A 17,669-nucleotide genomic window follows, 5' to 3' on the forward strand; every position below is an offset into this window, starting at 1 on the left:
TGTAATAAAAATAAGCATGACAGGACCTCTTTAATGTGAGATCTGGGGTCAAAATGACCTCACATCTCCCATCTACACTTAAAAGCAAAAAAAGAAAAAGAAAAAAATGTAATTTGTTTTTTCAGCAAGAAAAAAAATGGGCCCTTTATGGCCATTGGGAGGAAGTGACGTATGACATCACTCTGGTCCTCCAAGGCTATAGAGTCAAGTGGGGTCCATGTTGCCCTCACTCGACTTCCTGCACAGCACCACAGCGTACCGGATCGTTTTCCCCGCTACCGGGTCCAGTACGCAGGGAAAACGACCAGGTGACCACATGTGCTCCCAGTGTGGAGACACTCAAATTAAAAGTGTTAGGACTGCAGGTAAAACAGGGTGCCGTGTAGTGGCCCTGCAGCTTACACATGCGTTTGCAAATGCGTGTCAACTAAACCCCTGTTCTTTATTTATATCATGAGACAGGTCTACTTGGTTGGTGGCAGACTGGAGGGTGAGTACATCAGACTGGGGGCTGACTGGCTGGCTTCCATGCACCTCTCTTAATCCTTTTCAATTCGTTTTTTCTGATACAGGGATGGAGACGCTGGGCATACCTGCTGGTATCTCACCTGAAGTCCCAAATAGCCCACATTGTTTATGTAACCAGGGATGGAGGCACCTTGCCTACAGGCTGGTGCTTCATTTAAAGTCCCACCGTGCGATTTTAGTGCGTTTTTTGGTGGATGCAGTCTGATTTGACCCCAGTTTTTTCATATATAGGGATGGAGACCATAGCATGACCTACTTGTCTCATGTAAAGTCCCAAATATTTTATGAAATTAGGGATGGAGGCACTGAGCTATACAGGCCAATTGCCTCATATAAAGTCCCAATCTGTGTTTTACACTGCATCCGCCAAGGGGTTGGAGGTGTATGCTTCTCAGCTGGTCGTTTTCAGTTTGTACCATCACAAGAACATTGCTATTAGAGTTTTGAGATACTAGACCAGTCATAGATGGGGGTGGGTTGGGGGAGGTTTGGGCTGCTCCCTCCCACCTGCCTCCTATCCATCCATTAGCAGCCACGTGCTCCCAGTGTGGAAACACTCAAATTAAAAGTGTTAGGACTGCAGATAAAACAGGGTGCCGTGTAGTGGCCCTGCAGCTTACACATGCGTTTGCAAAATGCGTGTCAACTAAACCCCTGTTCTTTATTTATATCATGAGACAGGTCTACTTGGTTGGTGACAGACTGGAGGGTGAGTACATCAGACTGGGGGCTGGCTGGCTGGCTTCCATGCACCTCTCTTAATCCTTTTCAATTAGTTTTTTCTGATACAGGGATGGAGACGCTGGGCATACCTGCTGGTGTCTCACCTAAAGTCCCACATAGCCCACATTGTTCAGATTGGTATATAACCCCCCTCTCTGCTCTAGGTAATCAGTTTAGTAGCGAGCAGTATTAGAAGTATCAGAACTCCATAGAGGGGTGGGTGCTGTGTCCGCTGATGAACTCAGAGAAATGGATTTTACGGTAAGTATAAAAATGTTCTCTTTCGTTCATTGACGGATACAGCGCTCCATAGATCATAACTTCTGGGACGTCCAAAAGCAGTGCCAAAAAGAAAATGAGGGTGGGGAAAATAACCAAAGGCTAAACATAAGAGCTATTTACCAGGACACAGGAGACCCATCTAAAAAATACAAGTTTAAAGAAAAAACAACCCTCAAGAGAGAACAACCCCTCTTAAACGGGAGCCTGCAAAACTTTGTGGCCAAAAGAAACATCCGCATATGCCGAAGTATCTACCTTATAGAATTTTGTTAAGGTATGTACCGATGACCAAGTGGCCTCCTTGCAAACTTGCGATATTAATGCCTGGTGAGGGAAGGCCCAAGAAGCGCTCAGCGCCTGAGTAGAATGCGCTGTGACAGGGAAAGGTGGAACCTGACCTTTAATGCAATAGGCCTGAGCCACCGTCTGTCTGATCCATCTGGAGATGGTAGCCGAAGAAGTGGCCAGCCCTTTTCTTTTTTTTCACAATCCCAGCCCTTTTCTTGGTCTGTCTGTAACCACATAAAGCGAGTCTGACCTCCAAAAAGACTCAGTAGCTGCCAGATATGCCTGAATCCCACAAACCACATCAAAGGTATGCATAGCAAATTCTTTGGGATGATCCGGCTTGGGACACAAGGAAGGCAACACAACGTTCTCATTCAAATGGAAGTCAGAGACAACTTTGGGCAGGAATGATGGACAGGGACGAAGAACCACTTTATCCCTATGGACCACTAAATAGGGACTGCGACAGGATAATTCCGCCTATTCGGATACGCTGTGGGCCGAGGTAAAAGCCACCAAGAATGTCACCTTCTGGGATAATGTAGGCAGGGGAATCTCCCAAATAGTCTCAAATGGAGGTTTCTGGAGAACCGAAAACACATGTCGAACCCCATGAATGAAGGTATGAACTAAATTGTGCATGACTAGGGGGGTCGCTGAAAGAAGATTGCCAGGGCAGACACCTGGCCCTTGGTGGTACTCAAGGCCAACTTCTGATCAATGCCCTGAAAGGTTAAGATCCGAAAGGTTAAAAGAAAGGTTAAGATCCGAGCCACAGAAAAGAATAGATGATGAGCGCCAATCGACTCACACCAAGAAATGTACGCTTTCCACGTACGATGGTATATCTTGCTGGAAGACGACTTCCTTGCCTTCACTATAGTAGGGATCACTGATCCAGACAGACCTCTATCCCTCAGTGCTTACTAAACTGATTGCCTAGAGCAGAGAGGGGGTTATATACCAGCTGAGGACGGCCCATGGACGTAGCCAGGTGTTTTTTGTTCTGCCTAGTTCTACTCCTGGAGGAGGAAATATAACCCGCTAGTTATGATTTATAGAGCGCTGTGTCCATCGATGATCGGAAGAGAAACAAATTCATGGGGTACACACGTATCTGGCTTCCTGTGCAAGAATCCCAAAAATGAAAATGACCAAGAACCACATTGCAGCCTCTTTTTTTTCTCTTAGGCTGGCCATACAGTATACAATTTGATTGTATGATCTCCTTTAGGTCTCCCAACAGTTGTTTAGTGTAAGGGGGCTGCCTATACAAATACAATTTAAATTGTTTGCTAAGGTGTGTCCTCCTCAGGGCCAGGGCAAGAGGTGGGCAGAAGGGACCCCTACTGAGGAAGTCGTGTCGCGAAAGCGTAAGACGCCACGCGTATAGGGGGAGGAGACCTGGACGGACGAGCAGCGACCCACCAGCGTGGCTCCCGACAGCTACTGTTTTTGGTGTGTACGGTCCGCACAAGCCCATTGTGCCGATTCATGTGAGTGCAATTCTACTTTGAATGTGAATCAATTAAAGGATAATAGCAGTGTACACTTAGATGCCTCATTATCTTTATTCACATATCATGTCCATGGGATGGTGAGAGATCGATTCAGGAAGTGGCATTCCCTATACTGGTCTTATTAGAGGATTCAATACTGGTTTAATGCTTCAGTGAGATCGATTCAGGAAGTGGCATTCCCTATACTGGTCTTATTGATGATTCAATGCTGGTTTAATGCTTCAGTGAGGTGAGAGGCCATCTGGTGGCTAAACGGTGGTGGTGTCACTTGCACTTTTATATGAAACATCTATCAAGCACTTTATTGAATTTTAATCCACGGTTATATTTATATCTTAGTGGACTCTTATGCACTTTACTTTGAATGCACTTTATGGACATTATATATTGCACTTATGAGGAATATATATTGCACTTTAAGCGAGTTTATTGATTTATATGATGCACATTGTCACTTTATTTGATTTTATATAGCGCTGTATACATATTTGTTTATAGGGCAGAAGGGACAGCTGCCCTGGGCACAGCGGAGCAAGAAGTAGAGATTGGACACAGGGCATTAATAATGGGGGAGGGGATGCAGGTCCGCATCCTTGCCCTAAACCCTAGATAAACTTGTCCCAGTACTGGAGATTGTACAGAGATTGTATGGTCAGATTGTGTAGTGTATGGCCAGCCTAAAGCAGCAGCTCACTTTAAGCAGAGGAAAGCGATAGATGTCATATATAAGGAGGAGACTCATTGACTGGTAAATGGGACAAACCCTGGATCCTTTATTAATACCACAAACATACAACCAACAGTAACACCGGGAGGGGAGGGATCCTTTGTCTTCAATAAGGTGACACTGCTATTTCAAGGTGCATTTTTATAGCTCAATGTGTCACCTGTCTGCTCATTGGATAAAGACTCTGTGCGGCGAGATGATTCTCTTTTTACTGTCCAATGAGCAGCAGTTGACACAGTAAGCTTCAGTAGTGAATATTGGTGACACTCTTCTGGTTTTGGATCACAAGACTGGCTGAACAGGAAACCTTTATCAGATAAATGGTCCCCAAATATTAACTTTTAGGCTGAAGCTTAGCAAACTCTTAAATAAAAGTAAGCAAGAAAGTAGAACACTCATCTTCATTTCCAAAGCTCTAGAAATAATAAGTAGTAGTAAAAAAAAAAAAAAAAAACCTTATGCCCTAAGCTCCACCTAAATGTAAGTAAGCCCCACCCCTTTTGTCAATCCAAGATTTAGGACAGTGTCACCAATACACCAATATATGTACAGTTGAAGGCGAGCCTGTCTTCGGTGATTCTGCAGTGCCAGCAGTAGGCAGGAAGGACCATCTCTTCATTGATGCTGTAGGTTTACATAATCACTCTCCAGGTCTGACGCCGCTGCTGAAAGACAGAAAGAAAGATGTAAAAATCCCAGACTAGCTGCATTTTGATTGGTTGCTCTACGCGCCTCCATTTGCACTGGTTTTACATATATATATATATATATATATATATATATCATTATTTTTAATTTGAAATGTCAGCCAAGAAATCATCATACACATCTCCTGACTATCTCTATATACTCTCAACACATGCTTCATCTCTTGGGGTCCAAAACATTAGACTTTCAAGGAAACAGTGTATAAGTTGTTTTGGGAATGGCTCCAGTCCTGATGATATAGACCAGTGGTCCTCAACCAGCAGGTCATGGCTCACTGCCTAGCCATGCCCTTCTGGCTCCTGGGTCTCCACCCAACTGCAGATGTCTTAACCTAACAGCTCCCATAGTCCCCCCCCCCCCCCCCATGTCCCATAGTTGCCCACAGTGTCCCCAGGCCCCCTGAGAGCCTTTAGCCTCCACAGTGCCTACTAGCTCCCATAGTGCCCCCCAAATTCTCATGGTGGCCCACAGTGCCCTCAGACCTGCTGAGAGTCCCCAGCAGCTTTCACGGTCCCTCCAAGCTCCCATAGTGCCCTCCAAGGTCCCATAGTTGCCCACAGTGCACCCAAGAACCCTGAGAGCCCTCATTCTCCACAGTGCCTCCTAGTTCCCATTTTGCCCCCCTCCAAACTCCCATAGTTGACCACAGTGCCCCTGGGTCCCCTGATAGCCCTCAAACTTCACAGTGCCACCCAGCCTCCCACAGTGTCTCCCCCAACCTAGTGGCCCATGGTGCCCTCAGATTCCATGAGAGTCTCTCACCCTCCGTGGTGCCTCCCAGCAGCCATAGTGCTCCTCAACCTCTCATAGGGGCCCAGAGTGCCCCTATGCGCTCCAGAGCCTTCCACGGTGCCCCCCAGCCTCCCACAGTGCCCCCAGCCAGCCGAAGACCAGCTGAAAGCCCTCAGCCTTAACAGTGCCTCCCAACTCCCATATTGACACCCCCTCTCCCCCCAACTTCCTATAGTGGCCCACAGTGCCCTCAGACCCCTTAAAATCCCATAGCTTCCACAGTGCCTCCCAGCTCAGATAGTGACCCCAGCCTCCCATAGTGGCCCACAGTGCCCCTAAGTGCTCCAGGGCCTCCCACAGTGCCCCCAGCCTACTGCAGAGTCTCCAGCCCTCCATACTTTCCCCAACTTCCCACAGTTTCCCACAGTGCCCACCAACCTCCCACAGCGCTCCTCAGCCTCCTCCAGGAACCTTATCCCCTTCAGGGCCACCAAGTCAGCTGCAGAGTCCCCTAGTCAGCTCCATAAACCCCCATCCCTCTGCATTGACACCCTGCACTATCCAGAGCCTTCCAGCTTTTCAACACTCATTATGTAACACAACATTATGGATTCTCATACGTCAGCTTAATGGTTTGCACTCTTAAAGCACTGGGGTCTTTGCTTTGAATCCCAACCAGGACACTATTTTCATAGAATTTGCATGTTCTCCCAGTGGCTGAGTTTCCTCAGGGTACTCCGGTTTCCCTCTACACTCCAAAGACATGCTGGTAGGTCAATTGTCTCCTGTCTAAACTGGCCCTAGTATACAGTATGTATACATGAGAGGTAGGGACCTTAGATTGTAAGCTCCTTGAGGGCAGGGACTGATGTGAATGTACAGTAAGTAAAGGATTGTGTAAAATGTCAATGCTAGATAAATACCTGAAATTAATAAAACTAGTTAACGTGGGCTCTTTATCTTTCAAATTTCATCAAGTATACAGGGGATTTATACTTACAGGAAGGAGAGCCATTGGCATTGACCACATTCTCATAGGAGTGAAGGGAGCTCTCTGAAAGTACTGACACCTTCCCTTCGCTTTCCACACTGGATCTCATCGCGGCCGCTGAAATGAGAGGAATGCAGTTATAAGTTGAAGGAGCACACAGGTAAAGTTATGGGAGGAAGGGGCTGATGTGAGAGATGGAATTGCCATCTTCCTCATGTGACAGTGCCTAAGTAAAGCTCCTCGACTCCTTCACATGTGCCTTTCCAGTGTTCCCCTGCAGCATACTCCACGGCCAGTAAGAATGCCCAGTACTTCTAGGTATGGGCAAACATGTGACCTACCCCCATTTGACAATGCCTGAACCTAACAGCCAATCGCTGGGCCAAAGCACTGTCACATGGTGGCTATGGAGGCTATGGGCAAATCTTGAGTGAACTTTGAATAGGGTCTGGGATTAAAAGTATAATTTCAGTCTTTGCAGATGACACCAAGCTTTGCAGTGGAATAACTTCCTTACAGGATGTCTCCAATTTACAAGCTGACCTCAATGCACTGTTTCATTGGTCAACTATGTGGCAGATGAGGTTTATTTTCGATTAATGTTAAGTTATGCACTTTGGGGGTTAAGAATATGCATGCATCATACATACTAGGTAGAGTATAACTCGGGGAATCCATAGCGGAGAAGGATCTGGGTATTTTGGTAGATCATGAGCTTAATAATAGCATGCAATGCCAAGCTGCGGTTTCCAAAGAGAGCAAAGACCTTTCTTGTATTAAGAGGTATGGACTCCAGAGAGAGATATAATTTTTCTCCTGTACAAATCATTAGTAAGACCTCATCTGGAATATGCAGTTCAGTTTTGGGCACCAGTTCTCAATAAGGATATCGGGGAACTGGAGAAAGTGCAGAGAAGGGCAACCAAACTGATAAGAGGTATGGAGGAGCTTAGCTATGAGAAAAGATTAGAGGAACTGAATTTATTCTCTCTTGAGAAGAGGAGATTAAGGGGGAATACTATCAACATGTATAAATACATAAGGGGGGGATATGATCGACATGTATAAATACATAAGGGGGGATATGATCGCCATGTATAAATACATAAGGGGGGATTTGATCAACATTTATAAATACATAAGGGTTCCATATAGTCCATATAGTGAACTTGGTGTTGAGTTATTCACTTTAAGGTCATCACAGAGGACAATGGGGCACTCTTTACATCTGGAGGAAAAGAGATTTCATCTCCAAATACGGAAAGGTTTCTTCACAGTAAGAGCTGTGATAATGTGGGATAGACTCCCTCAAGAGCTAGTTCAGGCTAGCTCAGTAGCTTGCTTTGTAAAAGGCCTGGAGTCTTTCCTAAATGTACATACTATAACTGGATACTAACATTTATGGGTAAAGTTGATCCAGGGAATATCTGATTTCCTCTTGGGGGATCAGGAAGGAATTTTTTCCTCTGCTGGAGCAATTTGAATTGCTGGGTTTTTTTGCCTTCATCTGGATCAACTGAGGGTATAGGACTGTGTATTTAAGATGGTATGATTTTTTTTTATTTTTTCATTGGTCGATCTGGATTGGCTTATGTACTAATTAACTATTTAACTTCCACCAATTTAACTTGACACTTAAGGGTCTATTCATATAAAAATCTGCTTGTGAGAATGTGACAAACATTCACACAGTCACAATGAAAATTTGTTGTGTTTTTTCCAATAAACGCATTTCCTATGATCCTAAGTGCCATCTGCTGGCAATTATGCGGTATTATCCTAACATATCCCAAGCAAAAAAAAAAAAACACATTATGGCCACTAGATGGCACTGACAGTCATAGCAAGTCATCATACCCTTGTTTCCCCGAAAATAAGACCGAGTCTGATATTAATTTTGGCTACAAAAAACACACTAGGGTTTATTTTCAGGGGATGTCTTATTTATTCATGGTATGTAAAAAGATGATCTTAAAGGGATTGTAACCCTAAAATAAATAAATATCCTGAACCTTTAAAGTATGTTAGACAGCACAGTGCTTGTGTTGTGTCATTTAGCCCTCTTTATGTTCTAAAAAACCTGGAATAAAATAATAAAAAAAAAAAGTTCTCTCCCCCTCTCTCCCTGTCAGCTCAGGAGTCAGCATTATGACATTCTGTAATCCCAAAAATAAACCTTGGATAAAGTCATTGTAAAAATATGTAATCGATTTTGTAAAAAGATTATGTAATGTGCAGTTTGTCTCCTTTTGTAACTTTATTGTGGAAAATACCTTCTTTACAGCGCCGCTGGGCACTCACGTGATTCTCCGGAGCTCTACTTTCCCTCTCAGAATACTGCAGAAGGAGGGGCTGAGATCAAGGATTTTACTAGGGCTTATTTTTGGGGTAGGGCTTATATTGCAGCCATCCCTGAAAATCCTGCTAGGTCTTTTTTTCAAGGTAGGGCTTATTTTCAGGGAAACAGGGTATTAGAAAAAATATTGCAATTATTTGAAGTGAATAATTGTCAGATTTGTACAGTGTTTTATTTTTTTTTTATATAGTCCCCACAGAGTTCACGTTCAGAATAGATTTTTGTATGACTATCTGGTGAATCAACCATCAAATCATTGATTGACATGCATACTTGTGAGATCTCCCTGCTATGATTCCCAGCTCTGTTCCTGCACAGCGCAGAGTTTTTGGTGTCCTCGTTGACCTTTGTGTATTCTAGCTCCTCCTGTTACATTCTTCATAATATACGATAAAATGGAAAAGAGTGTCCCTATCCTGGAAATATGGGAGGTATGGTATATACAGTAAAACCTTGGATTGCGAGCATAATTCGTTCCGGAAGCATGCTTGTAATCCAAAGCACTCTTATATCAAAACAAATTTCCCCATAAGAAATAATGGAAACTCAGATGATTCGTTCCACAACCATTTATTCATAAATCCTTCAATTTATATTCCATATAAAAAGATTATAGCATTGCGATAGGTTGTGTAACCATACAATGTCCATCCACAAATAGCCGCTTCCACAAGGGGATTGGAAGCAAAATCCAGCAGGAGCTACAGAGTAGCAATATGGTTCCATTTAATGAAGGTACAACATTTAGCAACTCACATGGTTGATGAATAAAACAGGCACATCTAAGTATGCAGGCATCCGGGGTAAAGCTGTCCACATAGACCATCTTCTGCACCACCGGCTGCTAGTCTGTAATCCTGACCGGGAAGACCACCCTGCAGTAAAGCGATCTGAAAGCGAGGGGCAGCATGGAAAGGATGACGTAGATGTGGGTGCGGAGGATGGTCTATGTGGACAGCTTTACCCCGGATGCCTGCATCCTTAGATGTGCCTGTTCCAATCATCAACCATGTGAATTGCTAAATGTTGTACCTTCATTAAATTTAACCATTTTGCTACACTTAGAGGCGCCTCTCTTCTCTTTTATACTCAGCTGTGACTTGAGGCTACTTGTATATCAAGACATCGCTTGTATATCAAGTCAAAATTTATTTGAAAATTTTGCTTGTCTTGCAAAGCGCTCTTAAACCAAGTTACTCTCAAACCAAGGTTTTACTGTACAATATTGTATTTTATTATATAGATGGTAAAAAGTGTTACCTACCAATCCCTTTATCTGTTGCAGTAAGTTCCAACTCCGTATCACTGGGAAATACTTCTCTGAAATAAGAAAAAGAATGTCGTCACTCATGTACATGGCAAATTCTCTCTTCTCTCGTCCTTTCCCTTCTCTCCTCTCCTCTCTCACTCCAGCTTTCTTCTTCCATCCCTCCCTTCCCCTCCTCTCCTCTCCTCTCCTCTCCTCTCCTTTAAAGGGAGATGGTGTGTTCAGGGTGATGTACCATGTCCATTTTCCGCCACACATAGCGTTTTGCTTTTAGGCCAAAAAGTTCAATTTTGGTCTCATCTGACCAGAGCACCTTCTTCCACATGTTTGCTGTGTCTCCCACTCTCTTCTCGCAAACTGCAAACTGGACTTCTTATGGCTTTCTTTCACCAATGGCTTTCTTCTTGCCACTCTTTCATAAAGGTCAGATTTGTGGAGTGCACGACTAATAGTTGTCCTGTGGACAGATTCTCCCACCTGAGCTGTGGATTTCTGCAGCTTCTCCAGAGTTCCCATGGGCCTCTTGGCCCCTTCTCTGATGAATGCTCTCCTTGCCCGGCCGGTCAGTTTAGGTGGACGGCCATGTCTTGGTAGGTTTGCAGTTGTGCCATACTCTTTCCATTTTTGGATAATGGATTGAACAGCGCTCCATGAGATGTTCAACGCTTGGCAGTGTTTTAAGTGGCCCAAAAGAGGTGCCGGTACTCTATTATAGCCTATAACTTTTTTCGTCCCCCCAACCCCACATCAGGGTCCCCACAGAGCACCCCCCCTGACCTGGGTTGGGACTCCAGAGCAGGGGGACTCACTGATGGTGACTGGTCTGGCTCTGGAGTGGGAAATATTCTTGGGGGGGCAATTGAGGGCGCAGATGTCCAAAATTAGTGTACTGGTATGCTAAGGCGCAGGGAGAGGTGGCGGTATGCTCAAGAGCCAAATTTGGAAGTGGCGGTACTGAGTACCAGTGCATACCGGCCCACTTAAAGCACTGACGCTTGGGATATTTTTTTTATAACCTAACCCTGCTATAAACTTCTCCACAACTTTATCCCTGACCTGTCTGGTTTGTTCCTTGGCCTTAATGATGCTGTTTGTTCTCTAAGGTTCTCTAACAAACCTCTGAGAGCTTCACAGAACAGCAGTATTTATACTGAGATGAAAACACACACAGGTGGACTCTATTTACTAATTAGGTGACTTCTGGATCCACTAGATTTTAGTTAGGGGTATCAGAGTAAAGGGGGGCTGAATACAAATGTGCACCTCACTTTTCAGATATTTATTTGTAAAAAAATGTTGAAAACCATTTATCATTTTCCTTCCACTTCACAATTATGTCCCACTTTGTGTTGGTCTATCACATAAAATCCCAATAAAATACATTTACGTTTTTGGTTGTAAAATGACAAAATGTTCAAGGGGTATGAATACTTTTTCAAGACACTGTATCTCTCCTTCTTTTGTTCAATCACTTTCTTACTCCCTTCCTTTTCTCCTCTCTCCAGCTCTCTTCTTCTATCTCTCCCTCTTTTTTTTTCTATCGCTCTCTTGCTTCCTTCCTCAAATGGCCTAAGAGAGCCATTAGGTTGCCTTACAAGTAATAAAAAGTCTCTCACAGGTATGTGTGGTCTTTCTTCAACACCGGAGCAGCTGGAAAGAGAGAGGAGAGCGCAGTTATTACATAGGACCAAGCTGAGATTTACAAATCACAGAGAGATCACATTGGGTTACCAGTCAAATGTTTTGGTGAACTGCTAATGCTATCCAGGAAAGCCGCCACCTGTGCTAGATTCATAAAGTCCACTTGGTTTACTATAATCTGAATGTAATTGTACCCTAACACTGCAGATTTGCCCTAAGGATGCTAGATGGGATTGGAGACCATAGAAGGTGACCAGAACAGATATGGGATGGCGGGGTGACGGTCCATAGCAGAGAATGCAAATGTACCCAATGACTTGGCCATGACTACCAAGAGGTGAGGACCAAAACAACAGTGTGTAGAGCTGGGAACACCAATTATGCTGGAGAGCTTGGAGTTTCCAGATTATTGGGACACCAGGGGTCTCCAAACTTTCTAAACAAAGGGCCATTTTACTGTCCTTCAGACTTTATGGGGGCGGACTTTGACCAGTGGGAGTAGAAAATGCCCTAGCGTCAGTGGATGTAGACAATGTCTCAGGCTTGGTGGTCAGTGGGAGTAAATAAATGAAATATTACCTGTGGCCAGTAGTAGGAATAGTACCCCATCATTGGGTTCTTTGGGAGAAATACTGTTCCATTATTAATAGCTGTGGAAGGAATAATGCCCCATCCTTGGTGCCAGTGGGAGGCATAGTGCCCCATCATTGATTTCAGGGAAATAGTGCCCATCCTTAGTGGCAGTGAGAGGAATAGAGCCCCATCATTGGTGTCAGTGGGAGGAATAGTGCCCCATCATTGGTGTCAGTGGGAGGAATAGTGCCCCACCATTGGTGTCAGTGGGAGGAATAGTGCCCCATCATTGGTGTCAGTGGGAGGAATAGTGCCCCATCATTGGTGTCAGTGGGAGGCATAGTGCCTCATCATTGGCGTCAGGGGAATAATGCTCTTTTATTGCTGTCAGTAGAAGGAATAGTGACCCATCATTGATGTCAGGAGAATAGTGCCCTATCCTTACTGACAGTGGGAGGAATAAAGCCCCATCATTGGTGTCAGTGGGAGGCATAGTGCCCCATCATTGGTGTCAGGGGAATAATGCTCTTTTATTGCTGTCAGTAGAAGGAATAGTGACCCATCATTGATGTCAGGAGAATAGTGCCCTATCCTTACTGACAGTGGGAGGAATAAAGCCCCATCATTGGTGTCAGTGGGAGGAATGGTGCCTCATTGTTGGTGTCAGTGGAAGGAAGGGTGCCCCATCATTGATGTCAGGAAAATAGTGCCCCATCATTACTGACAGTGAGAGGAATGGTGCCCCATCGTTGGTGTCAGTGTGAGGAATGGTGCCCCATCCTTGGTGTCAGTGGAAGGAATGGTGCCTCGTTGTTGGTGTCAGTGGAAGGAATAGTACTTCACTGTTGGTGTCAGTAAAGGAAATGGCGCTTCATTGTTGGTGTCAATGGGAGAAATATTTCCTCATAGAAATGGGGGGAACAGTCTCCCAAGGGCCAAATAAAGTCAAGAAAAAGTGCCACCATTTCGGAGACCACTGCAATACACCATTTTTTGTGCTCTGATGGGCAAGAGAAAGAGGCACTTAGGTAGGCTTAATGGGACCTCTGGGACTTAAGGGTGGGTGTCACCAGTTTGTGCAGAAGATATATTTTGTCAATTAGTGTAGCCAGGGCTTTTTTTCTCAGAGAATAGGTGCAGGAACTCCCCCTTCTAAGTTACTTTGTGTCTCCGCCCCCTACCCACCTCCGAGCACTAACCCTTGGTTCCACCCCTTCCAACCTCCGAGCACTAACCCTTGGTTCCACCCCCTACCCAGCTTCCAGTACAGCCCCTTTTAGAGAATATAGAGCCAAGTATAATTTTGTATTGGAATGTATAGAATTAGGTTATGATAACAAGAAAAGCAATAAAATAGATCCCCCACAGCCAGCAGCAATAGACCCCCCCCCCCCAGCAGCAGCAAAAGATCTCCCAGCAGCCAGCGTCAATACACTTTCTAGCAGCCAGGAACAGTGGACCCCTCCCTAAACAGTAGATCCCTTCTAGCAACAATTAACCCTCAGTATCAAAAGATCCTCCAGCAGCAACAATAGATTGCCATGCAAAAATAGATCCCCTCCAGCAATAATAGATCTCCCAGCAGCTAGCATCAGTAGACCCTCCAGCACCCATTGGAGGTGCCGGAACTGCATTCCCCCGCGTTCCCGCTGAAAAAAAGCCCTGAGTGTAGCAGGGATTGGGCAAATCACGAGAATTTCTGCCTGTACAAATCTGTTTTTGCATAAAACATTTTCTTTGTAAGGCAATTGTGTTTTTATTTTTATTAATTGTGCATTTAGTCGCTCGACCAGAGTTGCTTTGCTCATTTAGGCAGCCAAGGGCCCTCAAACCTGGAAAACCTCCAATGTGTATACATTGCATACAGTGCATCACAAAAGTATTCACAGCGCTTCACGTTTTCCACATTTAGTTATGTTACAGCCTTATTCCAAAATTTATTTAATTTCTTATTTTCCTCAAAATTCTACAAACAATACCGCATAATGACAAGGTGAAAGAAGTTTGTTTTAAATCTTTACAAATTTATTGAACAAAAAAAACAACAAAAATCCCATGTACATAAGTGTTCACAGTTTTTGCTCAATACTTTGTTGAAGCACCTTTGGCACCAGTTACAGCCTCAAGTCTTTTGGAGTATGATGCTACAAGCTTGGCACACCTATTTTTGGGCAGTTTCTCCCATCTTTTTGCAGGACCTTTCAAGCTCTATCAGGTTGGATGGGGAGCGTCGGAGCACAGCCATTTTCGGATCTCTCCACATATGTTTAATCAGGTTCAAGTCTGGGCTCTGGCTGGGCCACTCAAGGAGATTCACAGAGTTGTCCCTTAGCAACTCCTTTGTTATCTTCACTGTGTGCTTAGGGTCGTTGTCCTGTTGGAAGATGAACCTTCATCCCAGTCTGAGGTCCAGATTGCTCTGGAGTAGGTATTCTTTAAGGATGTCCCTGTACGTTGCTGCATTCATCTTTCCCTCGATCCTGACTAGTCTCCCAGTTCCTGCCACTGAAAAACATCCCCACAGCATAATGCTGCCCCCACCATGCTTCACTGTAGGGATGGTATTGGCCAGGTGATGAGCAGTGCCTGGTTTCCTCCAGACATGATGCTTGCTATTCAGGCAAGAGTTCAATCTTTGTTTCATCAGACCAGAGAATTTTGTTTCTCATGGTCAGAGAGTCCTTCAGGTGCCTTTTGACAAACTCCAGGTGGGTTGTCATGTGCCTTTTACGGAGGAGTGGCTTCTGTCTGGCCACTCTACCATACAGACCTGATTGGTGGAGTGCAGCAGAGATGGTTGTTCTTCTGGAAGGTTCTCCACTCTCCACAGAGAAATGCTGGAGTTCTGTCAGAGTGACCATCGGGTGCTTGGCTACCTTCCTGACTAAGGCCCTTCTCCCCCGATCAATCAGTTTGGCTGGGTGGCCCGCTCTAGGAAGAGTCCTGGCGGTTTTAAACTTCTTCCATTTACAGGTGATGGAGGCCACTGTTCTCATTGGCTGCAGAATTTTTTCTGTACCCTTCCCCAGATCTGTGCTTTGATACAATCCTGCCCCGGAGGTCTACAGACAATTTCTTGGACTTCATGGCTTGGTTTGTGCTCTGACATACACTGTTAACTTTAACTGTTAACTTTTTGTTCCCCCAACTTTTTGCTTGTTTATTATGTATTTGGTCTGACTAGACTTCTGTGGTTGAGCACCCCACCCCCCACACACACCTGTACTCTATCAGTGTCCACTATCAAGTAGATATGGGAGGAGTCCCTTGTAGTGCATTAGCACATCTCTCCCAGCAAGGAGTGTTGTCTCCAAGGGTAAGAAAGGCTGGATTCACCCCTTTTTTATGGATAGTGTAGGACCCACTGATAATGGGGTACTTTGACGCAGGACGATATGGCCATATAGTGGGACTAAATCCCCATTTTTATTTATGGATTGTCTCCATATTTGATAGTCATTTCTTTTGCATGTGTGCGCTATTCTTTTTTAATATACACTGTTAACTGTGGGATCTTTTATAGACAGGTGTGTGCCTTTCCAAGTCATGTCTAATCAACTGAATTTACCACAGGTGGACTCCAATCAAGTTGTAGAAACATCTCACGGATGATCAGTGGAAACAGGAGGCACCTGAGCTCAATTTTGAGTGTCATGACAAAGGCTGTGATACTTATGTACATGGGATTTTTTCGTCTTTTATTTTTAATACATTTGCAAAGATTTCAAACAAACTTTTTTAATCTTGTCATTATGGGGGATTGTTTGTAGAATTTAAGGGGAATAATGAATTTAATCCATTTTGGAATAAGGCTGTAACATAATAAAATGTGGAAAAAGTGAAGCGCTGTGAATACTTTCCGGACGCACTGTATCTCTGCACCAGACTGATGCCACCAATGGCAAGGCTCCGGCTTCAGAATATACAGTCCAGAGCTCCGGACAGCCTAGCTGATTACATAAGCAGATATAGGAAACATTGTTGCGCAGTGACTGAATTAAATGAATGTAGAGAAAATCCCTTATTAATTTAATGATGGGACACGGAGCGAGCCCGCTGATTCTGCGATAAACCCACGGCATACGCTACTAAAGCAAGCAAAATCCTATAGTGATTAAAAAAGAAATACGCAGGCACATTGCATAACGAGAGGAACTCATTGACATATTGCAGGATGGGGGGTCACCTCTGTATTTCATCTACCTCATTACATAACTATTTCACGAAAACTGAAAATTAAAAAAATAAATAAATCTCACGCTGCCTCTAAATAATTACAGAACAATTCTATGAAAACACAATTAAAATAAAAATGTTACACTACTCTTATATTACTACAGAACTAAGTCATGATAAAAAAAATAGATTCTCACTGTGAAAATAAAAGAAAATCTTGTACTAACTTTGAATCAGTAAAGAATAAAAAAAAAAAAAATTAGTGAAATAAAAACTTTGGCACTTAAAAATCCCCTCGTTTTCCCGCCATCTACTCCAATTGGAGGAAAGGTGATGGCCTCTTTCAGAAAAAAAAAAACATTATTTTTCTCTCCCTAAAAGAGTAAAATTAAAATCTTACGCCATCTTAAAATTTTTTTAAAAAAGTTACAATTACAAAATGATTGAAAAAAAAAACAAAATGCTCATCCCATCACATCTTACCCAATCATTGGAAAACACATCTTACCCAATCATTGGAAAACACATCTTACCCAATCATTGGAAAACAATGAGATTTTAAGCAGAAAAAAACTTTAATTTTTAAAAATGTGAAAAAATAAAAGAAAAAACTCACACTATCTCTATAGCATTATAGAACAATTTCTGGAAATGTAATTCAAAAAATTCAAAACTTCACAAAATAAAATCAAAATCTTACACTACGTTTATATTACCACATCGCTACTTCTTGAAAACATAACAAAAAACAAATTCTTACCTGTGAAAATTAACCGCTTGCCGACTGCTCACAGTATATTTACTGCGGCGGTCAGCCCCTCACAGGCAAAGTGACGTAGGTCTACGTCGCTAGCCTGTGAGGGTCTAGGGAGCGAGCGCGCGCCGCCGGAGGCGCGCTCCCGCGTGGTCACGGACCCCCCCGCGCGTGTGACCGGCGGACCCGATGTCCGCCCGTCACTCTGCGATCGTCGCTGCAGAGGGAGAAAGTCAGGCGGCTGATGTAAACAAGCCGCCTGTCATTCTCCCCTGTTTAGAAACAGTAAACATACGGTTCTACTATGTAGGACCGTTGATCACTGTTTCTACAGCTCAAGCCACAGCCAATCACAGTTAGAATCACGCCCCTAGGGACACACACAGCCCCTCCCTCTCAAATA

General features: G+C 44.0%; 1 protein-coding gene across 1 annotated transcript in view; it reads right to left on the reverse strand.

Annotated features, from left to right (window-relative positions):
* Positions 1-4,110: 4,110 nt before the first annotated feature.
* Positions 4,111-17,669, reverse strand: part of LOC309558176 (uncharacterized protein) — a 57,146-nt gene continuing 43,587 nt past the window's right edge. The window contains exons 9-12 of the mRNA XM_082261189.1: positions 11,739-11,772; positions 10,120-10,175; positions 6,509-6,616; positions 4,111-4,733 (exon numbers count right to left, since the gene is read on the reverse strand). Of these exons, the coding sequence (XP_082117315.1) occupies positions 4,684-4,733; positions 6,509-6,616; positions 10,120-10,175; positions 11,739-11,772 (248 nt within the window). The 3' untranslated portion in view covers positions 4,111-4,683. The remainder of the gene's footprint in view (positions 4,734-6,508; positions 6,617-10,119; positions 10,176-11,738; positions 11,773-17,669) is intronic.

Source organism: Pelophylax lessonae (genome assembly GCF_965119305.1).
Source record: "Pelophylax lessonae genome assembly, chromosome: 6".
In the NCBI taxonomy this organism is placed as follows: domain Eukaryota; kingdom Metazoa; phylum Chordata; class Amphibia; order Anura; family Ranidae; genus Pelophylax; species Pelophylax lessonae.